Below are 27,137 nucleotides of genomic sequence, written 5' to 3'. Positions count from 1 at the left end.
GGACAGGGGAGGGCCACAAAGATTATCCAAGGGCTGGAACACCTCTGTTGTGAGAATAGGTTGAGGGAGCTAGGGTTGTTCATCCTGGAGAAGACTCCAGGGGGACATTAGAGCTGCCTTGAAATACCTGAAGAGATCCTACAGGAAGTCTGCAGAGGGACTTTTCATAAGCATGTCTAGCGACAGGACAAGGGGAAATGGTTTGAAGCTGAGGGAGAGTAGATTTAGACTGGATCTTAGGAAGAAGTTCTTCAGTATGAAGGTGGTGAGACTCTGGAAGAGGCTGTCCAAGGAGATTGTGAATGCTCCCTCCCTGGTGGTGTTCAAGGTCAGGTTGGATGAAGCCTTGAGCAGCCAAGTCTGGATGAGAGGCATCCCTGCCCATGGAGGGGAGGTTGGAGGTCCTTCTCTCTCTGAGGTCCCTTCCAAGCTAAGCTGTTCTGTGATTCTATGAAGGGTCTTGGTTAGCAAGACCTATATCAATACAGGTAGTTATTTTCAGAACTCACATAGTTCTGGGCTCAAAGACCCTACAGAACAGTAAGTTCCAAGAGGAAGAATTGCTGGGACTGGTCCTCAGCCAAGCAGATTGCACATAATTTGTTTATATACTGGTGCCTTTTATCTGCTAAGAACAAACTTATTGAACTGGTAGTTTTACCAAAATACCAAGAGCATTTACAATATGTGGCCCTGAGCAACCTGATCTGGTTGGAGATGTCCCTGCTCACTGCAGGGTGGTTGGACGAGATGACCTTCAAGGGTCCCTCCCAATGTGATGCATTCCGTGAGTCTGTGAACTGAGGAATTCTTTCAAGCTTTGTTTCATCAACTCAGTCCATTAGTTTTCATAGGAAATGAACCTCCTATGCAAGGCAATCAGAAATTTCCCATTTACTTATTATTAAATTAACTTTGGCCTTTTCTAAACTTTTACTGTGTTAAACCTCCTGTCTCCACCTCTTACATAATGAGACAGCAGAAGGCATGTTTGGAGAAGCCAGGACAAAGTGATTGGACTATCCAATGCTATACTCAAAGTGCAGAAGGTTTCAAAATGTTGAACTAAGATTTTTGTGTTCTCCATATGAAGCCCTTTTGGTTTGACTTCTGCAGCTTCATTGCCATGAGTAGTTTTAGTCATTCACGTGAAATAGGAATTAAATAACTATAATTCAAAGCTTGAATGAATAATAAAATACTCATCACATTCACTGCATTTATTCTTTTGGGTCAGCTAACTTGTCCTAAAAAGAAGAAACAGGGAAGGAAAACTAAGAGGCCTTCTTCTGAACTGCTACTTGTGTATAACTGTACCTGAAATAAATCTCACCATGAAGACTGGTCTACATACTCTGGAGAACGAGGCTGCAGCTGGCAGTTCAAAGAAGGGTTGCTACATACCAAGATTCCTTCCACGTCAGATGAATGCAAAGCCAAGGTTAATTTTGCTATCAGAAGACGGAACAGTAAAAAGCTTGTACATTTGGCTTCATATTTATTCTAAAACACTTTGCATTCATGTCTTTGAAACTGAAAGCTGCAAAATATTTGTAAAGCCGGATAAACAATAGAGAAGAGCTGGGACACAATTCTCCTGTAAGAGACCAATGGTGAAAATAACAGGGCTCTTTGGTGCCAAGATACAGCCTTAGGAGCACAGTTCACCCACAACATGGCACAGGAGTATGCTTATGTGCATCAGTGTAGACACTGGTTTTCTTTGAAGGGAGAATTATACTGATGAAAGATAGGGCTGATAATATTAATTGTCCACACTGAATTATTTTCTGTATCATATGAGTTGAATACTGAATATATGAAACCAAAGTAGCACTAAGAAATATTTATATTTCAGCATCTCAATCCCAGTCATGCTTTAAGTAAACAAAAGTTTTACAAATGAGCAGAATGAATATGATTGTCCTCTCCAATGCTGGGCCAGCAGCAGTTTGAAACCGCACATGGGCAATGCATTCCCCATCGGTCTCACACACATGTGACCAATTCCTCAATGCTTACAAGTAACTTTTCTTAAATTACTACTTTGACTTATTAAGTTCACCCTGCTTTGCACATGAAAATATATTTGTATACATTTTAGTAAAGTGTAAATTGTTCAAGAGAAAGGAATATTGCATCTGCTATCAGTTGTAAAACTGACACTTCATATTAGCATAGGTTGGTTGGGACCTATTTTGCAATCCAGCAATCAAAATCACTTTATATTCACAGCACTGTGAGGATGATATTCCCACAATTCCATTTAAAAATGCTTTTGATTTTGTTGTCAGTTCTTATAACCAACAAATCCATTTTGTCCTATTGAGTAACTCTTTCTGCAGTAATGAACAATACAAAATTATTTGATGTTGATCTGCTACATTTCCTGTTCTTGTGTTATGTATCACCTCTTACTAAAAAAGAGAGTAACATTCATTTAATAATAGAAGATCTTACACTTTCTCTATGCTGTTGCTTGAAGTAGCAATAGACGCACAGAAAACCACAACCCACTATTGGGAAATTACTTAGAGAAGTTACCTTCCTATACATCAGTTGCTCATAATCTAGACCAAGAAGTAGTTTGATGATAATATGTAATAATTAGTAATTTCATAATAGTCTTTTACTTCCTAAGTGAAGGCAAGCATGCCTCAGTGATATAAAGGACAGTAACTGGTGAATAGAAATACTGAAAGATATGGCAAACCAAGCTCAGGGAAGATTTGAAATTAGAACCGAATTCTGAAGAGAAGTTAGGACCTAGATTAGAAATTAGAACCTAATGTTGTGAATTTATAGTCCCAATCCTTTACCCATACAATCCCTTCCCCTTTAAATTTATCTACTACTTTAGAATACCATGTATTTAACACTTAGTGCTGTGTATCTATACATATGCACATATATGGATCTATCTTTTAAAAGAATCATAGTCAAAATGTGAATTGTTTTATAGTAGACATGAGGCAATACTGTCTGAAAAAAGTCTTTCAACTTTAAGGCTGTACCTGCGTAAGTATTCAGCCATCAAGCAATGACAAGAAAATTTTGCTTAGCTGTAGACTTAGCCTTAGTCCTCCTCAGGTGATAATGCTTCCAGTTCCACACATCTAACATTTGTTTTATGTTCCATGATTACCAAATTTAGGAAACTGATGGCCTCAGTATTTTCCTGCATGAATGGTGTTTTTAAAGGTATACATTATGAGTCAGTGTAATGCTGTTTGATGAATCTTTCCTCTTGCTGATACTTTAGTGCGTATCTGTGTAGAAAACCTGCAGCAATCCTGCAAAGGCAGCCTGCAACTATGTATTGAAATAGAATCATAGAATCATAGAATAGAATCATAGAATCAAGAAGGCTGGAAGAGACCTCAAAGATCATCGAGTCCAACCTGTCACCCTAAACCTCATGACTATCTAAACCATGGCACCAAGTGCCACGTCCAATCCCCTCTTGAACACCTCCAGGGATGGTGACTCCACCACCTCCCTGGGCAGCCCATTCCAATGGCCAACCACTCTCTCTGTGAAGAACTTTCTCCTCACCTCCAGCCTAAACCTCCCCTGGTGCAGCTTGAGACTGTGTCCTCTTGTTCTGCTGCTGGTTGCCTGGGAGAAGAGACCAAACCCCTCCTGGCTACAACCTCCCTTCAGGTAGCTGTAGACAGCAATGAGGTCACCCCTGAGCCTTCTCTTCTCCAGGCTAAACAGTCCCAGCTCCCTCAGCCTCTCCTCATAGGGCTTGTGCTCAAGGCCTCTCACCAGCCTCGTTGCCCTTCTCTGGACATGCTCCAGCAATTCAACATCTTTCCTAAACTGAGGGGCCCAGCACTGGACACAGTACTCAAGGTGTGGCCTAACCAGTGCTGTGTACAGGGGTACAATGACCTCCCTGCTCCTGCAGGTCTTCTCCATTAATGAGTTTTGCAAAATAATGGAACAGTAGAAAGCTAGGTAGCTTCTCTTCACTAGGGAGAAGGAATATGAAGGGGGATAGGTGAAAGAGAGAAAAAAAGCAGAGAGATGGAGAGACAGTTGCAGAAAGAAAAGGCAAAGAAAGAAGAAAATAATTTCCCTTGTTTTGCTCTTAGGCCACTGATTTGGATGAGGTGGTAATCTTCAGCAGTCTTTGGAAACCCCTCATGCTCCTTTTTGGCTATGTGGAGCTATTGAGCTATTGTGCTATGGAGCACAGTTGATGGATGACAGCAGAGCAGATGACAGCTAACAGGCAAGAGCTGACAGGTAACAGCTAATGTGACAAACAATTTTCCAAGGAGCTATAACTTACAAAATAGAGTTGCACGCTGATTCTGTACTAATGCATCACTTGATTTGTCTCCAAGCTGTATTGCTAGAGCTGCTTCTACAAAACTGTTTCCAGAGCAGAAGTGTTAGTCCTTTGTAATTCATATATAATCATTAAACATTGAAGTCTACTACGGCAGAGGGTCATGCTCCTTCTTTTTCCTGAGGTGGAAAAACATTCCTGCAGAATGAAAATCACCCTTTTTCATGCAGACTTCCTGCTTGAAATCCTTCTCTTGCTATAGTAGGTAGGGATGAGCGCACATAGTATCTGGAGCAGAAGCTTGTTCACTAGGCTCTTTGGGTCTGGTTTTTGCTCCACTTTGAATCATGTCGCTTGTGCTCCTCACAGAACTATGCTGTGATGCAGAACTTGGGTCATGGGTTTAGCCAATTGAAACTAATGATGCGTACTCAACGCCATGCTGTCATCATGCCAGCTTCAAAATGAAAGTGCTGGCTGGAGCAAACTATCATGGGGCTTGAAATTCAGATTGGAACTTGAGAGGCTTCCTGTTCTGGTTGCTGCTTCCTATAGCTGGTGTCTGCCGCTGCTTCTGCTTTTGCTGTGCTTTTCTGTGAAACAGGCTGAGGGAATTGTGCATTGGATCAGTTCATTAAACTCCTTATCTAAAACCAGGGCTATTTGATTTACTTTCCCTCCCATCCGTGTGTGTGGGGCTTGCTTGTTAGACCAGACTGTATTAAATCGAGACAATTAGGTAAGGATGAGCACACCTAGCAGCTAGAGCAGAAGCTTGCTCATCAGGCTCCTTGGGTCTAGTGTTTGCTCTGCTTCGAGTCACGTCACTTGTGCTCCTCACAAAGCTATGCTCCGATGCAGAATTTGCTCAATGCCCTAGCAGGGAAGCAGGTGGCTTTGATAAGGTCCAGGTGAGTGCTGACTGTGGTGAGATTCTCTGCTAAAGGATCTGTAGAATTTCAGAACAGCAGTACAAAACCGAACTGTTTAGTAACAGTCTTGTGAGAGAAACAAAACTCTAGCACTATCTCTTTCTTTTGAGTTTTCCAGGCCATGATTGTTAGCAACTTTGCACTATTTTTAAGATGAACCTCCCTCTTTCTTGGTGTTGTCAGGAGATAAGGCAGGCTTGCTTTGAGATAAGAGTACTTAAAAAGCCCAAGTTGCTGAACTTTTTCTGTGCACATTAATGGTACATCTTTTCTGAAGATAACCAACCTGACATGGCCATATGGTAGGAAACTAAGTGTGTACTAACTTGAAACTCTGCCTCCTATATACTCAATTTAGATGACAATTTCTTGAATCAGTAATGGATTTCCTGCTTGTGGCTTCTCTTTTCAGGAAACACCAGCACTATGTAGAGAATAAAAGCAATCAAAGGCTTGACAAATTGAATTTGTTAAAATGTGTGCTTATGGCACTCATGAAACAAAATATGTCAGGGAGAATAGAGGTGTTTGTAGGCAGTGGTTTATGACTAAGGGACATGAATGAATGCAGAAGAGATTCAGTTGGGAACTGTGAAATCAAGGCTGCTGGAAATTTGAAAGGAGTGGTTACTGTAGTCTTGCCCTTCATCCTTCACTTTCTTGGTTTGGGCCTAGGAATGTCGTAATTCTGTCTAGGTAGCTGGATGAAAAAGGCTTGTGTACAATTTCCAGTTGCCTCTTGGACAGAACTCAAATGAAATCATTTAAACACAGGCTTTAGCATAATTCCAACCTTTGAGTTATCAGCAATTCGCTTAGTGTAAGCTCCTGAGCACAATAGATTATACCAGTAAAAGACTGGAGTTCCTGTTGGTCAAGGAAGTAGTCAGAAAACAGGTAGAAGGCACTCATAATAATGAATAATTTCATTATATGGTTGAATGGTGTGATATATCTTTTTGGTTTAATATATCATTCTCTGTAGTTGACATCAGATCTATATTCCCACAGTTTTATGATTGGATTGAGTCTATTTCCTTTCATAAATCTTGTAAATGTAGAACTCTTCACGTTGGGAAACAAGATGGAAGAAGATGGCATATCTCAGGTATGCACACGGCATGTATAACTTTTACTTAATTGTCTAACCAAGATATTTGTTTCAATGCAGGAAGTCTGTAAGATGTGCTTTACTACTCTTGGCTTGATGGTGATGGTTCTGACTCTGCTTACTGGGAAGTGTGGATTTTTGCTAAAATACTGCACCTCTAGAAGCTACCTGGGATTTCCTTCCCTTTAAGCAGTACATTAAATCAAGAGTGATTTCAGTAGAGGTGTTGAACTAGACAAACCTCTTGCCATCTATGGAATGACTTATTTTCCCTTAAATTTTTCATATTTGTCACTCCACCCTTAATGCAGAAGGAAAACAGAAAGAGCAAGAGAAAGAGAAACAGCAAGAGCAAGAGGAAGAGCAAAAGTAAGAGAGGCATGATCTAGGAAAATATGCAAGTGTAGAATTCTTGCATAATTTATATGGTCCCTATTAGCTGGATTTAGAGTTGCTTTCTTTAAAGTACAAAAGATGAGGCAAAATTATGTCAGCAGTGACACATTCATAGACAAAAGCTTAAAACATTAAATGGTCAGCAGGGTGAGCATGACTTTCACTTACGCCTACTTTCATAAATAGCTCTTGACTTTTCATACAGCTCGTACGGGTCAGGTTTTCGTGGATCAAAGGCCTCTGTCGAATCAGGAAATGAACTCCTGTGAAGAGTGGGTGGATAGGGAATATTCTGTGGCATAGCTGGAGCAGACAGGCTTGTTTGAGGGCTGCCTTGATTCTCCCAGCGTTCCATCATCTGGAATAAAAACACGTAGAGAATAAAGATGAACTTTTGTAAAAACTTTTGGCTCCCAGAATGAGACCAAAGGCAGTGATTTCAGCTGTGTTATGTAAAATGAGCAAATGTGTTTGCTGCTTTTTCAGATGAAACGTGTGTTGTGCTGTTTATCAAATGACTTGGTTAAATGTACTTGTTAATTTGTTGTTCATAGGAGGATGTGATCTTTCTCAAATAATATGAAGCTGTGTTGAGTGCCTCACATAGAATATGCTCAACTTCTGGAAGTTATTTTGTGAGAGGTGGAATTTGTGGGTCTGTCACATTCATCAAAATATACAACCAAAAGCACAGCTTAACAAAGAAGTAACCAGACTGGGTAGTAACTGAATGATCTTAATGCAGTATCTTTTGAGAATGCATAGAAACAGTTAGCTGCCCAGGGAGAAGTAGATTACTGTAACTGTGAGTAGAATTTACAGGTTCAATTGAAGGAAAAAAAGAAACAGAGGAAAAATTATTACTGTAGGCATTTCAGCATAGTTGAATGTTCAATAATAAAACACAGAACAAGGTTAGAGAAAAGTGGGCATTAGTCTGATAGTCTTTTTCATTTCTTACTTTCTCTTTGTTACATAAAAAATTACATTTGATTCACTCAACCAAACTCCCAAGCACAGGATAAGCTTTTCAACTCTTTCAGACCATTTACAGAAGAGAAGTACACAGCAGTGTACAGTCTAAGCATGAAAGACACCTTAATCCATGTTTTCACCAAGACTGCCCTTAGTGGTCTCACAAGCACATTATGCCAGAAAGGAGATACAAAGAATCACAGAATTGTTTTGGTTGGAAAAGACCTTTAAAATCATCCAGTCCAACCATTAGCTAACTACCAAGTCTGTTGCTAAACCATGTCCCTTAGCACCACATCTCTCTGCTTCTTTTAAACACCTCCACTGATGGGAATTCCACCACCGCCCTGGGGAGCCTGTTGCAGTGGTTAATAACCTTTTCAGTAAAGAAGTTTCTTCTAATATCCAATCTAAACCTCCCCTGATGGCATCTTGAGGCCATATGATAGACTGTGTAAAAAAAGAGTTAGGGCTCTGCATTTTTCTTTTTGAAGGAGCTGCCATTAGCAAATGTAGTTGAAAAGGCTGGAGCTAAACAAATCACAAATGTTTATACCCCACTTGGAGCAAAGGGTCGTAAAGGGCCCAGAGTTCTTGCATATAACCCAATAATCAGTTAATTACACAAAAAATTACTCTTGGAAACAAACTGAACTGTAATTTAATACTATCAACTTCCAGTGTTGCCTGAGCAGTGCCTTATCAGAGATGACTGCAGGATTACAGAAAGCTTGCTCTACAAATTCTGTGACTATCATTTGCCTCTAGTTCCTTGGCTTCAGAAGGGGTTTGGCTCAGCAAGTAGGCTTTGTCATCAGTCTTTTTCCACACCAAGTATGTGTGGCCTACAGATGTTTTACAGTTCTCCTGTAAACGCTGAGTAGCTATCACACTGCACATCCCAGGTGATCTCACACTCTTAACTTCATACTTCAAAATAAACAGTATGTGGACAGTGGGCATTTTAACTTGTTGAGGAGGTCATTCTGTATACAGAGTAATGTTATAAATCAAGCTGTGCTTCTGTCAGAGTTTCAGTAGTAAATTGGGCTGTTTCATTAGAAATTATGAGAAAAAGAAAGTTCTAGGTATATCAATCACAGGATGATTCTCATTCACTGGCATGCATTGAAGCTGAGGAAGGAAAGTGTGAGTTCTGTGAAATACTGATGGGGAAGATACAGAAAACTGTATCCAAAATTTACCAGTGCTTAAGATAGATATGTTTCTTTTGGGTTAGATACAAAAGATAGCAGCTAGGATGTGATATAAGATGGCACTATAGGTATGTAGATGCTGTGCAAGGCTGTGAAATATGGAGATACTTGAGCTGTCACTGAAATAGCTTAGGTACAAGAAAGTACCTAGTGTACCTTCAGATATCAGGATAAATTTATCCTCTGTGTAGGGTAAATTAGCCTATATGGCAAAACACAGGAGTCTCCCTATAATAGCTCTGATATCTGTTCTGGATCTAAAGCAATGACCTTGGGCATATACGAACACACTTACAGTATAGCATTGTATTATAGGCATGTAAATTCAAAGATCTCCAGAAACAAATCTGATTATGAGCCCTATGTCTAAACATGAAAGGAAAACTGCTCAGTGTAAGCTTCCTTTAGTGAGGAATCTCAAAATTAATACAAAGCAGTGAAATCAAACTATGTTATCACTATGAAACAGAAAGATATCTGCCTATCTAGAAGTGAAAGTTTCCTAACTTCTTGGATAGTGCAGAGACACACAACACTTGCCTCTTTCAAAATGTGAAAATGAATAATATTAAACTATTTAAAGAAGGCTTTAAAAAGAGAAAGGGAAATATCATTATCTTTGATAAGCAACTATGTCTTGGAGAAAGGACAAAAGACTGGAGATCAACTTCCAAAACACTACTGGGTCCCATATGTGTAATTCTTGCTTTGTGGTTAGCTACAAATCTTGAAGTGTGAAGTTAAAAACCAAACAAAACATTCTTACTTGTGGACAACACTACAAACATAAATAACTAGAATTATGTTTCCCAAACTGATACCAGTTTGTCACAGTGTTTTGCAATGTAATTTATCATAATGCCAGCTCACAGATGAAGGCACTCTTGGAAATGAGTAAAACGGTATTGTGTTCAGGGCATCAAATATCAGTTGGGGTAATGGTTCTGTGACATTTCTTTCTCTGAGGAATGCACATGACTTTAACCTAGAATCACAGAATGGCTTAGGTTGGAAAAGACCTTAGAGATCATCTACTGCAACCTCCCCACCATGGGCAGGGATTCCTCTCAATTAGACTTGGCTGCTCAGGGCCTCAAGTCGACTGCTCAAGGCCTCAAGTCAGTTGCTCAAGGCCTCAAACTATTAAAGCCTAGTTAATAGTTTGTAAACTGTCTTACTAAGACTACCCTAAAAGAGACTATCTGTGGATGGTTAGCTGCATACAGCTCTGGTATCTGCACACCGTGGTGAGGCTGGGTTTCTTCAGACAGCTGCATGAAAAACTACATCACTCACGTTGTTTCTCTAGATTCTGATTACTAGCAAGTACTACCTAAGCATGAACTATTATACTGTTTATATACCAAAACTGTGCAGACAATCATTAAAAATATGCTGATACTTATATATCTGACATGTGCACAAAGAGGATGAGTATTGACAGTGGAAGGTCTTCGAATAGACATCTTTCACAGGTAATTCCAAGTTCTCCGTTTCATTGCTTTTTACCTGAGATTAGAAGTTGAAAGTCAGACAGGAACCTTAAATGGTGAGAAGAAGCTAGCTCTTGGTAGTCAGATTTATTTCCACAAATGTCCTGCCGCTCAGATGAATAAACAAACTTAGGCAACGGTTATTCCAATGCACTGCATCCATCCTCTAGCCCTTTACATCAAAATCTCAGGAAGCTGAGACAGTCTGATGAAGTCACATCAGCTGATTAATTAATTGCTATTTGTATTTGACAGGCTACAAAAATTATTGCTTTATGCATTAAACATGCCATAATTCAGTATGAGAGGATGTGAGGTTGTCCAGATTCAATGTGTCTCTCCTGCCCCCTCTGAGTAAGAAAGCTATAAATCCTTTTGAAAATACTGCTTCTGTTATTCCTACTGCTCTTAGGCAAAGTTAGGCTTTTCCCCTCTGTGCACCTCCAATAGGAGATAAGCAACAACCCAACAGACAACCCAAATGGTAGCCTATGAATTCTTTTTACACTGTGAATGTTCTCACAATTTCAAAAAACGACATAATGTGATGTCAACGTGTTAAATACATACATTTTTTACAACCTTACAGTAGAAAAGGTCTTGTAATTTCATGTCACAATCATAAACACACAGAAATGTTAGTCTGAAGACACCTCAGTAAACTACATAGTCCAATATCTCACTTGAAGTGTGACTATTTCTAACTCTAGATCTACTACTACATGAAAGAGTAGCAATCACTTTAAGAATGTTAAGATTAAATCACTTGTAAACCAAAAAATGTGCATGTTGTCCATTTCAAAGTGATAGTCAAAAAGTCCAACTAGACTGGCCTCATTGCTGGGGCCTTCTGCTTCCTCCTTATCCAGATTTCTTTTTGAGTCACTGCCTTTCTGTTTCTTGATACCCATGTTAAAACTGAAATATTCTTTTCTCCAGACTGCTGCTGACAGACTCCAAGTCAACAGATATGCAGAACTTATTAGTAAGGATACTCCTTATGCTGTCTCACCTAGAGCTGGGACACTGCTGAGAGGTGTCACATGAGCTGGGAACATGAAGGTTAGATCAAAGTCTACAGAAACTTGCTTGGAATGATAGCTATCTTATGAACTCAATGTGCATAATTTTGAAAGGGAACTTACAGGCTTTGGAGTTTTCCATGGAGAAAAGAAACCTGAAATAAACAAAAAATAATGTTAGCAGCTTTTTCCGATGCATAAAGAGTGGATGCTAAGTGGTGTCTATGCTCTCATTCAAATTCAGGTCTGCAGGTAATAATATATATGAAAATTGGCTACACACAAAGGGTGAAAACACAAACCACAAGGGAAAATCTCTAAGAAAAAAAAGTGCAAATATATATATACATATATATATATATATATATATATATGCAAGTGGAGCTATTGAGATCATTGCCATACTTTACAAACAGCATGGGATTAGGTTGAAATTAAAAGAATTAAATAAAAGGATTTCCAAATGTCTTGCTGGACATTGGATAAGACACCAAATGACCTGGTACGGATGTGTCAAATGCAGTCACACCTTTAAGAAGAAGCAATTCCGAACATCCCATTAACAAAACCTAATAATACAAGAGACTTTTTTAGAAGAAAAACCTGGAGAACAATAACTGGTTTGTAAATCTAGAACAAGCCAAGTCTTGGGAGGTTTCCTTGTTTGGATACTGTCCTGTTTGTTTTGGTTTCGTTTTGTTATTGCTAGCAAATACTCATACATGAATAATTCTACACAATTAGTTATCACTTTTTCCTTGGTTATTGATGATTCTTTAGTGACTTTAATAAATTCCAACTGCTGTAGGTTACAAATGTTTAAAACTCCAGATATATCTTTTTAGTAAAAGGAGATAATTTGAAACACTTGTTGCAATTGTTCTTACTTTTTTTTTGCAGCACAATGTTAAAAAACTTACAAAATATCAAACAAAAAGAAGCATTTCAAAGGATATTGGGTTATATTTTTTAAAATATCAGCTTTCAGCACAGCTTTTAATTAAAACATTATTCTTAGTTTAGTAGCAGGTAAAAAAAAAAAATCTGTGGCCCTTAATAAGTAAGATTACAAGCTAACAAAGAGTTAATTTGTTTTGTTAGAAACAGAAACGGGGCTTAAACTGAGACAGCTAATAGGAAGGCTGCTCTTGCACTAAAAGAATCAATTAAGCTGTAAGAGTACTATTGACTTCATTATTTATTTTTGTAAGGTGAGTTTAGGAAAAAAATCAGCTAGTGAAAACACTAGAGGAAAGTATCTTTCTAGAGACCAATCACAACAGGAATTAGAATTGTACACAGTATTTAAGGTTCCAAGATTTCTGTGATAATGAGGTAATTTTTTCCACCATGATATGTTGTTATTCCCATCACTCTTGGAAGCCTTGAGGCAGACATTGGATTATTTTTTTTATCTTTACACAACTCTGATGAGAGATAAGTACTACCTTAAGATCTTTGCAATCTAAAATAAATAGCCAAATTAAAAAAAAAAAAAGGCAAACTAACCAATCACCCCCCTAAAAACCTCCAAAAACCCCAAACCCAAATGTTCCATTTAGACTGAAAAAATCTTGGGAATGCAAAAACACTCGAGCTGTTTGCAGAGAAACACTGGCTGCTTTTTAATGCTGATAAATAGCTGATAGGGCTCTTAAAAATCAATCATGGAAAGGTTTATGTTTACTTAGTCTACAGTGTCTGGATAAAAACTGCTCTAATAACAGACAGATTTTTTTCCATCTGGAAATTCAGGCTGAGAGAACAAGCATCCTGTATTGATCTGGCTTGTACATCACCTTTGGTATTAAACATTCAGTAGTAGAAACTTATTAAATAACTTGGATTGCAGATGGCTGACTTTTTATTACTTGCTATTGTTCTGCATAGCTGGTAAGTGTGAAAGAACTTTTCCCTTTGGATCTAAAGATGAAACTTGCAACAAGGTTTGCTGGAAGGTATCTCAAATCAACTTAATGCCCTGACTTGGTGTTTGGAAAATATTGGCATAGGTAACACTCCCTTCCCATTGGTTCTGGTGCACCTCCCATCACTTACTGCCAGCAAAAATTGCTCCAGGTCAAATGGAAAGGTAATTTTTTCCTATTTATTTACTCTCTTCAAATAAAAATAGGTTTTGTTGGAGTCATCAGAAAATGTTGCTATCAATAAAAAATATATAAATATTTATAAATCAAATGAATAAAATAATGATATAAATATCAAGTGAAGATTAAAAAAAACCTCTCATTAAAAAAAATTCTTTGTCCAAACAAGGAGAATATGGATTTATATTTAACTTGGATGCTATGGGCACAGACTGCAACACATAAATGATAACATTTACACTCAAAACAAATAAAAGGTGATATTAATTCACACAGTGTGAAATTATGTTAAGAAAACTAATGGATAAAGGATGTTACTGAAGCAAAAGATCCAAAACAAGGTTTTTAAAAAAACCAAGTATTTTGATATCCACATACGTAAAAAATCATGATAGAAGGCAAGAAACCTGGAACTAATATGAGAATCCATTCTTCAGATTTAAACTCAACTATTAGACCAAGATCACATGTAAGATGAGCTGGTCCCTCACTTAAGTCAAAGACTAGGTGCTGGATTAAAAGTCTAGTTTCATAAAGCAAACTCTGTGTTATATCTTTCATGTATTTCATGGCAATTTTAATGTTGTCTCACATAACATCTGTATACTAAACATCCTTTTCCCATTCTAAACAAACCAACCTTCAGACAATGCATGGCATTTTAAGTTATTTAACATGAGACTAATCATGGATAATTGCTGTGAACCAAATACGTTCAGAATTATCACTGCTATTTAAATACACAAAAATACTGCTGCAAATTCAACAGTTCACGAGGAGAATGTCTATGGAGTAAATTGTAACAGAAATGTCACATGAAAAAGCCTAAAAGTAAAATGCACTTTCCTTTTTTTGTTGGTGCACGCTCCCTTTTAACTTTCACCTTTAACTATTGTTCTGCCTTACTGTGGGACCATATTCTCTACATATAGAAAAATTAAGGATCACCTGAAAAATATATCTTAATAATGTGTATTTAGTGCATACACAACAAGTGTTTGCCTTCTGCAGTCACATCTATGGCTGGCAGGGAGAAGCAATGGGCTTCAGTTGGACTTCACAACACCACATTTTCCCTTAGCTTTCCTATGCTCTTTCATTATATGCTGTAAGTGTCCTCACAGTGGGGTCCCACCTGAGTGACAGCCACTGGCAGACTGGCATCAGTGCAGTACTGATTTAGAAGCAAGACTAAAATTTGTTCTCCAAATAGTGCAGTTTTCAACTTCTGTTGACTATGGACACAGTACTAACACTACTCAATCTTCTAATCAACTCACATCCAACTAGCCACACATACTGGATAAGCTCTTGTAGCTTCCTTATCCCACTTCCAGATTTCCATTTGTCCCTCCCCAAACTCCCAACTTATCATGTCCTTTATAAAAATATTGTATACATAGAAAAAACCCTGACCCCCACATTGACATATCCTTTTATAATTTAAAATAATGAAAGCCACCTTACATCCACTTAAAAACACTTCATGCAGCCTGTTCTTACCATGAGTGGTTTCTGCTCACCCATGTGCCACCCAATCATCCCTTCTCATATGCCTTTACCACATAAGCTTTAGCTCTCTTTCTGAAGATGCCCATCTCCTTCTACTACTTTTCATAGAATCATAGAATGGCTTAGGTTGGAAGGGACCTCAGAGATCATCTACTCCAACCTTCCCTCCACAGGCAGGGATAGACTCAGATGCTGAAGGCCTCATCCAGCCTGGCCTTGAGCACCCCCAGGCAGGAGGTATTAACAGCCTTCCTGGACAACCTATTCCAGAGTCTCACTACCCTTGTACTGAAGAACTTCTTCCTAAGATCCAGTCTAAACCTACTCTCGCTCAGCTTCAAAGCACTCCTCATTGTCCTGTCTCTAGACACCCTTATGAAAAGTCCCTCTCCAGCCTTCATGTAGGATCCCTTCAGGTATTGGAAGGCAGCTCTAAGTTTCCCCCTGGAGTCTTCTCTTCTCCAGGCTGAACAAACCCAGCTCCCTCAGCCTGTCCTGATAGCAGAAGTGTTCCAGCCCTTGGATCATCTCTGTGGCCCTCCTCTGGACTCACTCCAACAGCTTGGTGTCCTTCTTATGCTGGGGACACCAGAATTGGACACAGTATTTGAGGTGGGGTCTCATCAAAGCAGAGTAAAGGGGAAGAATGCCCTCTCTTGCCCTGCTGGCCACACTTCACTTGTTGCAGCCCAGCATACAAGTTACCTTCTGGGCTGCATGAGTGCCCTGCTAGATCATAGTGAGCTTCTCATCAATCAATGTACTCAAGTCTCTTTCTTCAGAGATACTTTCAGCCCACTCAGCAGCCAGCCTGTTTAACTCCTTGTAAAGGCAGCAGCACAGGTCTGGAAATGAGACCAAGTTTACTGGCATATGTCAAAAAAGCACCCAGCCACATGCTAGCAGGAAAATACTGCAGTCACCACCTAAAGCATTGTCATGTAACATGCAAGCATGTGAGAATAAAATAAATAAAACACCACACTTACTTCTCCAGAGTTAGTCTTGAGAATGTAATGATTCATTTTTAGATGTTGGCCATTTAAACTGTAATAAGGTAGGGTAGCTAGTGGCCAACACGTTTACTGAAATTCTAATTAATTTGAAATAAAGAAGCAGAGGTACAGTAACAACCATATGCTTTTGAAAAAACAGAATTACATTTTCTCATAAAGCAGTGTTATTAAAAATAGTTTTGATATTGCTTTTGAAATTGTATTTACCACCTTCCAAAACGAGCTTCCCTGGAAATAGATGTGATGGTTTCTATGGTGTAACTTTACTGAAAACCACCAGTAACAGAAAACAGAATTTGGATTCAAAAGTATTTTGGGGAAAAATCCAGCTTCATTTTACTGTACTTCTCCTTTTCAATGAGGATATCCTATAACAAAAGACAAATCACATCACACTTATTGTATCTACTCCTTCTTATAGAAAAAGTTAAGTATGCGTTTGTCATAAAATATGATTACAGATTTCACATGCCTTATACTTCAGCCAGGATTTATTGCTTTCTAAAAGCAGCTTATCTGAAAGACTTCAAGCATCTGAAAGATAAGAGTCCTGATTTATCTCTTTATTCCCCTTTCCAGTAACAAACCTTAATTTGGCATATTTCACAATGTCAGTAATAATAATAAAAAAACCCCAAACGCAACAGTCTTTGGTTATTAGTCTGCTGCCCTGTGGATGCTTTTGCTACATCTCCATCACAATTATTCTCAGTGTTTTGTATTGGCTTTTGGAAAAGTTATCAAAACCTTGTAAAAATCAAAAGTAACTAATGCAAGCATGGCTAAACCACACCTTTAATGCTGTTCACCTATGAGACAGATGTGTATGGATAACTAAGATAAAAGCTGGGCACAGTTTAATTTCTGCAGTGGCAGCCTGCAGTAGTGCTGCAGGGAACAACTCACAACTCAGCAGCATCAAAGATAAAATATTTGAATGCAAAGCAATGTTCAGGTGAAGTCACCTTCCCATGTCCCTAGTCACACTGATGCTGTAACAAGTGTTTTGCCCATTAACTTTCACTGGGCTTCTTCTCATGTGTGTGCTATAAAAGCCTTGCACACAGCTTCCTGAGCAATGCTGTCCCAAGCATTGCACAGGCCTTTCTCACAGAGGTGCTTGGAAGTCAGTGAACAGATGGGCTCATGTGCACTCCCAGACACGAAGTGACTCTGTGGGCATCTTATTAACGTCCATGTGACAACACTTAAGTTCAGCAAAAGTTTTTTCTTTCTAGAAAAGTGACTGTATAAATTTACTGTAACAGTTGATTTTTTTTTTCTTTTCCCTTGTGCTTTATCTTTCTCTTACTGGGATTCCTGCAATGTCTATCAGTTGCCTGCAGTGGTTCCTCAGTTCTAGAGGTGTCAAATATCCATTCACTTCAAATGGATGTGCCAATGGAGAACATCTATGAGAGTTCAAACTCAAGCTGTACGCAGCAGGATGCAGGAAACGCTTATGTTACATCTGGCTTCTGCTTTTCTTTGTTCACCTTTTGCTGAGCTGCACTCAATGTGGTTGGATTAGGTGCACAGAACTCAAGCTATAATCACAGAAGCATTGAATTCACTCATTTGGTTGAAAAATATCCTCCAGCTAAAATTCTTAAAATACTGGTGGGAGGGATATTTTTTTTTCTTGTCTACACAGAACAAATATATATAGCAGTCATTCAGTTATTCTTCAAATATTTTCCCCGTCTCAGGAACCAAACCTGATCAATGAGAACAAGTAAATTCAATTAATTTATATACTGCATTGAACAAAATCTAAAAGGAAATAATTAATTAAAATAGATGGAAATGATACTTATGAAAACAAACAAGTGATAAAAAATCAAACTAATCATGTCATATTTAAAATACCAGATGATGTGTAGGGAATGGCAATCAGTGCTTCAGTTTCTAATCAAATCAATCATTACCATGGAGTACTTTTCAATGGTCGATCTTTTTCAAACAGCTTTAAGTATTAAGCTCTAACTCTAGCAACAACAAAAAACTGATTTACCTTGAAATAAACAGTAGGTGTAAGGAGACTGGGAACTCTAGCTCTTCAGGCATAGTTAGCTAGTCCAGTTGTCAGCTGTCCTTCAGAGGGATGGTGCCATGCTGTGGAGGATCCATTTGGTCTTTGGCTGGGATGGCACATGATGCAGTGGGTCAAAAATGAATACATCCCACATCAGAGTGAGATGAATGACCCATCATGTTTGATCAGGCTCACAACATTATATAGGGTTAGATCCACTGTATTTTCCCTTGCAGGAGGCTACACACTAGCAGCATGGCAAGCATCTGATGTATCACTGTGCTGCACTGAGATGAGGGCTGGTTACAGTCATCAGTTGTTCTATCAAATACAGGATCAGATTAATAAAACCACGAAATAGCTCTCTCTTCTTTAAGGCTATATACATAGGCCCAGATATTATGAAACAGTTCTGTCTGAGAGAGATTCACAGAAGCACAAACTGAGCATCAGCAGTTGCTTGTGGTGGCATTTTGCTTTATGCTCCACTGTTCCATTGATCCTGATCTCAACCCAGGTGAGACTATAATAGAAGTAATGCTTCAGCCCAAATTAGCACTAGTTTTCACTTTTTTTGGCCTACGACACCTGTGAAAAGTGACTCCGAAGAACTCATACATTCCTCCCCGCAGATAATCACAGACTGGGGAGGGTTGGAAGGGACCTCCCGAGATTGTCTAGTAAACAGGTGGCACAGGAACACATCCAGACAGGTTTTAAAAGTCTTCAGAGGACTCTACAACCTCTCTGGGCAGCCTGTTCCAGTGCTCTGATACCTTCAAAGTAAAGAAGTTTTTCCTTACATTTAAGTGAAACCTCCTGTGTTCTAGTTTGTACCTGTTGCCAGCTATTCTATGAAGGTGCAAGGCAAAAAGCAGGCAGAGTTCACAGAAAGGTCAGCTGCATCTTTAGACTTCATTGGGGTAGCACCTTTGGTGGTTCATCTCTTCTCCGGGTGACTTGGAGCATAATAATTCCAAGTCTGTACTTCTTCCCTTCAAACTTTCAGATTTCTTGATGACTAGCATGAAGTGCAAGATGAAGAAGTATATCAGAAACGATGTGGAGGTAGGGGAGTGCCTTGGGAAATTAAACCCGATTTCATCTCACTGAAGTCTATAGAACTGATACAAAAACTTAATTGACTGTGAGATCAAATACTAAATCAATGCTCAGCTTTTTACACATAGGAGCACTTTTTGTGCAGTTTGTGAAGTTTTACTGACCTAGCCCTTCTTAAGCAAAATGTTTTTAATAATATTCAGACCTTCACAAATAATTAGAAAAATGAGAGCTGTTCAAAGTCATAAATGACAGAAGTACTTGCTGGTTAAGCTGGGACCATCACCTTCCTTTATAAGACACCAGAGAATTGCAAACTACCATTATGTTTTCACTCTCATGAACAGCAGAGAGTCTTTGTTAGCAAGAATACAGCCATCAGGAAAAGTAAGAAGTTGCCACAGTAATGAGTTAATTTGCATTCTACTGGACACACAGCGGTTTATTTTTCTTGGCTGCTACAGCTCTGTGTATTGTTTATCAGTCAGAGAGTTAAAATAATTTATGAAACTAGAAAAAAAATCAACAAACTAAGTACCTTCTCCTGATTAATCTGGATGTGATGCAGAGAATTTCTGGACCATAGATAAAATATTGCAGAGGCAATCAGAACACTGTTAAGTGACATTTTTTGATGCTTAGATATACTAGAGTTGGGGAAAATAATAAAAATTTCTACAACAGTTTCTGGAAATGAGAAATACATTTTTTTGAACAAGTAGCTTTTCATGTGGTCAGCAAGAGGAGGTTATTTTCCACAGACAAAGTCCAATACTAAACACCTATAGAATATCTCACTAGGTGACACTTTGATACAAGCCTTGTTCTCTTTCAGGCACCTACTACCAGAATGGTGTTACGCTCTTACAGATTTATTTCCTTGTTGATAGCAAACTGAATTATCTGAAGGACAGTCATGGCTCAGAACAGAGAAAATGATGCTACAGTACAATTCAGGATACATTTTACTGCAACAGATTGACCTGGAATTGAAAAAGATATCTTCTGGAATGGAGGAAGTCTCCTGCCTTTTATTACAGAAGCCCTTACTGAAAGTTCATATCCTTAGGTCTGTGAGGCCTAAGCAGCTGGAACTCAGCTGCTGGCTGAGTCAAAACCATCACAATCCTGTTTTATGATTTGCAGCTGCAACTAGTACTGGGTGAATTGTTATTTTGTTCACCAGTATCTACCATACATTTTATGGAATACCAACCCAATTAGCAAAAGCCTCCAAGTGCAGGTACTAACACACGATGAGTGGAAAATGATCTCAGAGGTTTCCTCACATGTATGTAAACTCTACCTACACCTTGAAAAGATCAAAGTTATTTTTCTCCACATACAAGAGAAAGAACCTTTTGGTTTGCAGAAAGAAATTTTCCCAGAAGAATCCCCATTTTTTTCATAGATATTGCCCAATGACTGCTGCTAAAATCAGTGTTGCTAGTTCAAGTGTCCAAGCTAGGCATTATGCTCTCTACTGCTCAAACACTGTGAGACCTCATTAACATGAGTAATGCAACATCTTGGGCAAACATATTGTGGCACATAACTCCCCTGAGAAGGGTAGACACAGCATCAGTACATGTCACACACACTGAATCAGCAATGGAATTTAGAGTATGAATTGAGTCTTCAGAGTCCTGACAGCTTGTAACTGTTGCTTCTAGAAGGGCCTGTGAGTGTTACCATACCCATAAAGGTTCCATGTGCTTGCTAAAAACATGTCTGACAACTCAGCCTGCCTTTTGCAAAAGCTAATTTAAGCTTCAAACCTAACTTTTCAGGGATACTGCATTGTATTTTCAGAGTTCTCTGACAGCCTCTCCATGCCAGTGTCTCTGCTCTTTCGTGTGTATTTAGAATCTGCTCCCATTTAAGCTTTTACACTTTCTAAGCACACTAGAAAAATCTCAGTTTACATTCTGGCATGTTACTTTGATGAATATCAAGGCATGTTTTTAATGTTTGGCTAAAATGTAGATAGAACACACATATTGTTTGTACATAGTGTCTGTAAGTCCTTCCCATGAAAATACATTCACAAAAAGTCTTCAGGGAGTGTGGGGAAAATATTCAGTAATAAATCCATTACTTGTATTTCAGCTATGTATTAACGCATAGGTGAAAAGGAGTCACCAGATACTAAGTCTGATGTCTATGCTGCCAACTCCTCCTCTTTGATGGAGGCAATTGGATACTCCATTGCATCCATGTTTTCTCTCAGCTTCCCCCTTCTTCAGATATCTGTTCCCAAACTCTCACATACTTTTCCTCCTTGTTCCCAGGATTTCCCTCTCTGTGTCCCGATCCTGATTTGAAAACCAGCTACCCCTATTCCTGAAATAGTAATCAGAAAAATCCATAATAAAAGAATAAAACTAGGTAAATGTAGGGAAATGCCCTTGGCATCTGTGATTGCTTTTGTATGGGAGAGCAACTGAAGTACAACAGTCTAGATAGATTTCAGCTAAGCAAACAGATATAGCAGCCTTACAGTGACCTGAAAAACTGTCAGGACTTGTGTTTGTACCGAATAATTTTCCAGATATCAGCTCAGCTGCATCACCCTCTAGTGTCTTCTGGATGGAATTCTAATGGTGTTTGCTAGCTGTGGCAAAGGACCTACAGGTAAGATGGAATACCCTGGGACATCTCAGTTAGCATAGGCTGCCTGCATTTATGCACTTTATTGAAGCCCACATCAGTTCTAATGGACACATACATACCTGTACCAAATTCAGACACTGATATTTAGGCAACTAAATTTTGATGTCACAGTCTGTGAATTAAGAACTTAACACAAGTCAGGGGTGACATACTTAATGTTATCTGGAAATCTGAACTGGATTTGCAGAAATGTGTGGGAAAATTTAAAGCTTCAGTTGTAATCCTCCACCGTTTGGAGTCTTCCACTAATTCTGCCATTCCAGTGAAGATTCCTTGATATTTCAGTGCATCTCAGATGGTCCTGGATGTCTGTTAGTGAGCTCAGAGCTGAGAAGAGCTTGCTCACTCTTCCTGATTACTCTGAGGTTAAGAGCCCTCAACATCATAAAGCAACAACTAATTACATTACAGAAACTGAGAGAACCTGTTGGTTTCACCATTATGAAATTCCATTGTAGTAACTTCAGAATTTTGTGTTTAATATTCAATAACCTGTCAGCATGGTTCTGAATTTTATACATTTGCCTTAGAAATCTCTTCTGTGACAGCAGGAAGTGTTAACTTCAGGTGTTAACTATAGTTAGCTCATTTTCGTACCATCTGGTGGAAAGATAAACACTTGATGGCAACATAATGAAAAGGTAATCATGCTACTTGGCCACAGTGGTGGAACAAGCACTAGGATGCATATTTGATTCTTTGGATCCAGATGTTATTCAAAGTAATAATTTCTTTCTGGTTTTCTGTCCCTTCACACTAGCTTGGCAGACCAGACCAGGACTAAAGTAGAAAAAGATTGACAAACAGTGGGAGACTGTGAAAGCAAAAAAACAAAGCTTATCACAAGATTCAATTCTTACATGGTTGGGTCTTAGCTGTGAAATGACATCATTTAGTTTAGGAAAGTGGAGTATTTGGCAAGGGATGTCAGTAGAAGGCTGATATCCAAGGAGCAACAAAACTGTAAAGAGAATAGTGAATTTCTACATACACTCCTGGTTCCCTAGCTGAACTTCCAAGCACTTCAATTTGCTTTGAGCTCCTGAAGAGCTGATGCTGCTTGCACTGACACATACTTAATATGGATAAACTTTTTGCTTTCATGTACACCCAGTCAGGAGGCAATTCTCAGTATTCAACTTGTTTACCAAGAAGAACAAAGGTGAATTATTGAAAACTTTACAGCAGTCTAAACTATAATGGTTAAAATTACATGAATTACAGAAGATTTAGCACAAGACCATAGGAGCCTGTAAGAGAAAAAGAGAGAAATAATGATTGATGGGCATGACACTACTCCAGTACAGAACTCTAAAGAGCATAAAGCACGATAAATCGATGAAGATGACTTGGCTTGCAAAAAAAAAAAAATGTTGAGAAATGTCACATTTTTCTAAACTCCTGAAAGTCTGGAGATGAGTAATTAACATAAAGAAGAGCTGTGTCCTCAAGTCTAATGAGAGAGGAACAGTATTGATGTGAATTTTATAGAGTTTAGATTGTGTGCTGGTCACACATAGTCCTGTGCAGTACTTGAAAAAGTTAATGAACAGAAGACTAAAAAATGATGCTGATAAAAGATCCTGACAAGAAGGTTGGGAAATGAGAAGTATTAAATAAATGTATTACAAGGACAAGCAAGGAAAAACTGTGACTAGGTAATATTTTAGCCTGTGACAGTGGTCTGTCTCTCAGAGGAACATAAATTGATTTGAGACTGTTGAGATTTAGAGGACATGTCTAACATAATGGAAATAACACCTCAATACTGAGAAAACTGGAACAGTGCATAAACATGACAAGCTAAACAAAGAAGATTATGGTGCTGACAAGCGCGAAGGACCTTGTGGACCTCACAGCTGACCTAAGCCGAAAAATTAGCATTTTTAGAAATATTTGTTAGAGTACCCAGCCTAGCATTTACATCTCTCCTTTTTAAAAATTGGCACTGCAGAAGGAAGCAAACCTTTGGATCTCTAAAACATCTTCCTCAGTATGCCCCACATATCTCAGTATGCCCATATAACCACCAAAAAACCCCTATGAATTTATGCTTAGAGACCATAGCTGGCTGTATGAAAGAGTAAAATTATTTAGTGATGGTCCTCAATCTGGATATGAAGTTTGCTTTTTCCTTGGGGTTCCCACAGAACAGGTAAAGAATAAAATACTAAAGGTAGATCTCTGTATGCTCTTTACCAAGCTACCATGCACTTTTGAGGGTGTATCATCCCAAAGAACTAGGAGATGAAGCACTTTATAGTTTTGGTTTTAAGTCTTCTGACCTAAATTTAGAAGTATAATTCATGCCATAGGGATCAACAGAAAATGGCCTGTTTCAAGGAAAGAGGAAAGAAAACGTTGATTCAAACCAGAGCTTCTGACAAAGGGAGGTTTCACTGATGAATGGTGATTCATTAAAGCCATTTTCGTGAAAAGCAGCTGCATTTCCAGAAGGTATTGAACATTTAATTGGAGAAAAAGGAAATAAATCATATCTCAGATGAAATGTCTATTTAAGTTCTAGTCAAAAAGACAAAAATCAACCAACCAACCACACAAAACCAACCAACCAAAACAAACAAACAAACAAAACCAAAAAACACCAAACAAACCTCAAACCAAAACAAACCCAACAAACAACTAACAACCATCTAGTATTTAGCAGGACTAAGTAGTACTTAGGAAGCACTAGATATTAGATGTTCCTGGTAATGTGGACTATGAAGTAATTTATCCTATTATAAGCAGGCCTTATAATGACGTTTCTCATACCACAAATAAGTTTTTCATCTATCAGGCAACTGACAGGTCTAGATTAAGTTGTTCTCTTTCTCAGTGGATATTCACTTTGGTGAAATTTTAAAAAAGGTCTAGGAATCAGTCTTGGTAGGAGGTGTTTTAACTTAATAATTAATAGATTCATAGAATGGTTTAGGTTGGGAAGGACTTTCAAGATCATCTAGATCCAGACTGAACCAATTACAATCCCATTCTAGTTTCAACAAAATTATATGTCCAGCTACACAGAATGTAAATGAATAAAAGTGGGTATCTGTGCATAAACACAAGTCATGAATTTTTTCTTCATCCCTTTCCTAGTATGAACAACCTAGAAATGCAACTGAGGTAGTTTCCTCTTGTCCTACTAGTTACTTGGGAGAAGAAACCAAACCCCAACTACAATTTCCTGTCAAGTAGCTGTAGAGACACATAATCTCCTCCCATCCTCCTTTTTTCCAAGCTAAACAAGCCCAGTTACCTCAGCCACTCATTGTAAGACTTGTGCTCTAGACCCTCCATCTGCTTTCTTGCTCTTTGGACATGCTCCAGTAACTCAATAGTTGTATTGAGGGGTCCAAAACTGAACACAGTATTTGAGGTATGGCCTCACCAGTGCCAAGTACAGAGGCATGATCACTGCCTGACTCCTGCTGGCCACATTATTTCTGGTGTAGGCTAGGATGCCTTGTTGGCCACCTGAGCACACTGCTGGCTCATGTTCAGCCAGCTGTCAACCAGCACCCCCAGGGCCTTTTCTTCTGGGCAGCTTTCCAGCCACTCTGTGCCAAGCCTGTAACATCTATGGGGCTGTTGTGACCCAAGTGCAGAACTCAGCACTTGGCCTTGTGGAACTTCATACTGTTGCCCTTGGCACACCAATATTGCCTGTCCAGATCCATTTGTAGACCCTCCCTATGCTCAAGCAGATTAACACTGTTGCCTAACTTCTTGAGGACCTAACAGTCCTCAAACTTACTGAGGGTGTACTTGACCCTGTTGTCCAGATCACTAATCATTAAACAGAACTGGCCCCAATACTGAGCCCAGGGGAACACCAGTTGCTCAAGTCCCATAGCCATTGGAAATGTCTCTCCTTGAGGAGGACCTCAGGGAGAAGCCATCTATCTTCACTGCAGGAGGGCTTGCCTGACCTAGGTACTCCTCAGCAGAAGAAGGGTAGCATACACCCTTGGAAGAAATCAAATAGAGGGTCTCCATCAGACTGCTGTTACCTACTTGACACAGGGGATGGTTGCAGCTATTGGAAGGAAACAGTTTCTCATGTTAATCATAAATATCTTAAGAGCAGTTTTTTAGTAGCAGACTGATACCCAGAGTATTGTAGGTCAGGGACCATGCTTTTGCTCTGCTGAAAAAAAGGATCATCTCACTAGTGCCTTTATAGAGAAGCATTTACAATGACTCAAAACATCTTTTCTGAATCCCTAATTCTTCACACTCTGGTTTCTATCCTTTCAGCTCTGTTTTAGACCACTTTTCCCAAGCCAGGTCCTTTTCTTCCATTTCTATGAGCTTTTAATGAACAACTGCTTTCAAGATTCCTCACAGGAAACACATTTTGAAATGATGTGCTTAATTGTCAGCACAGGAATCGAGACAGACTACAAGAGCTGGCTATTAAGGAAGCATCTTTCCATCTACCTTGCACATGGACAACTGAATCAGCCATTACATTTGTTAATGGTGATCTATATGGAAAACCCTACACAAGTTCCATGTTTCAGATCGTTACTAACAATAACAGAGATTTAATTAAAGAGAAGACTCTGGCAAAAGGCTCGCTCTTTGCATAGCATATGGAAGCGTTACATAATATCTTTGAGGTAGACATGGAGAATGAAAAAGGTGGAGAAACAAATCTGGAACAGGATCTCAATGATTTTGCTAATATTCACAGTAAATGCAATAACATTGTTAACCAATGGCATCTTAGTGAAAAAAAAAGACAAAACCATTAAGTTTTATGATGAGAAATTGTGCTGAATTTGCCTTTTTCATTGTGATGTCATGCTTAGCTGATTACACATAACGATTCAAAAGCACTTTGGCAAGTTTGGGCTGCATTCTTTGCAGTGAATTAATTTACACTGACTGAACAAAAATGTTTCCTGCTTGCTGATGCTTATTTTATTAAGTATTCCACATTGCTCTGTAAAAAAATCTCTCTTCATTGACATGGACCAATGTTGCTGCCATGTGCAAACTTTATTGGTATTGATTTTATGTTTTCTACAGGATCTTCATGAAATGTGCGGTATAGCCAAAAGCCAAGAACTTACGAGCTTCCTAGAGGAAGGTCATTAAAAATAAATTCCCTTACTAATTTCCTACATATCACTATAGTACAAGATCAATCAATTAGCCAATTTTTAACACTCATTATAAGCCATACTAATTTTACTTGCTTCCATTTCTAAGCAAGGAGTGAGGCTGTTGCCTTACAAAAGTCCATCATATAAAGCAATTAAATTTTATAATCA

General features: G+C 38.7%; 1 protein-coding gene across 1 annotated transcript in view; it reads right to left on the bottom strand.

Moving 5' to 3' along the window:
* The window catches only part of MAGI2 (membrane associated guanylate kinase, WW and PDZ domain containing 2), a 646,435-nt gene that overhangs the window by 67,789 nt on the left and 551,509 nt on the right, over nt 1-27,137 (bottom strand). Inside the window, exons 11-12 of the mRNA XM_054399405.1 lie at nt 11,570-11,601; nt 6,908-7,097 (exon numbers count right to left, since the gene is read on the bottom strand). Of these exons, the coding sequence (XP_054255380.1) occupies nt 6,908-7,097; nt 11,570-11,601 (222 nt within the window). The remainder of the gene's footprint in view (nt 1-6,907; nt 7,098-11,569; nt 11,602-27,137) is intronic.

This window comes from Indicator indicator, chromosome 3, assembly GCF_027791375.1.
Source record: "Indicator indicator isolate 239-I01 chromosome 3, UM_Iind_1.1, whole genome shotgun sequence".
Taxonomy (NCBI): domain Eukaryota; kingdom Metazoa; phylum Chordata; class Aves; order Piciformes; family Indicatoridae; genus Indicator; species Indicator indicator.
This window is presented reverse-complemented; position numbering and strand designations above follow the sequence as displayed.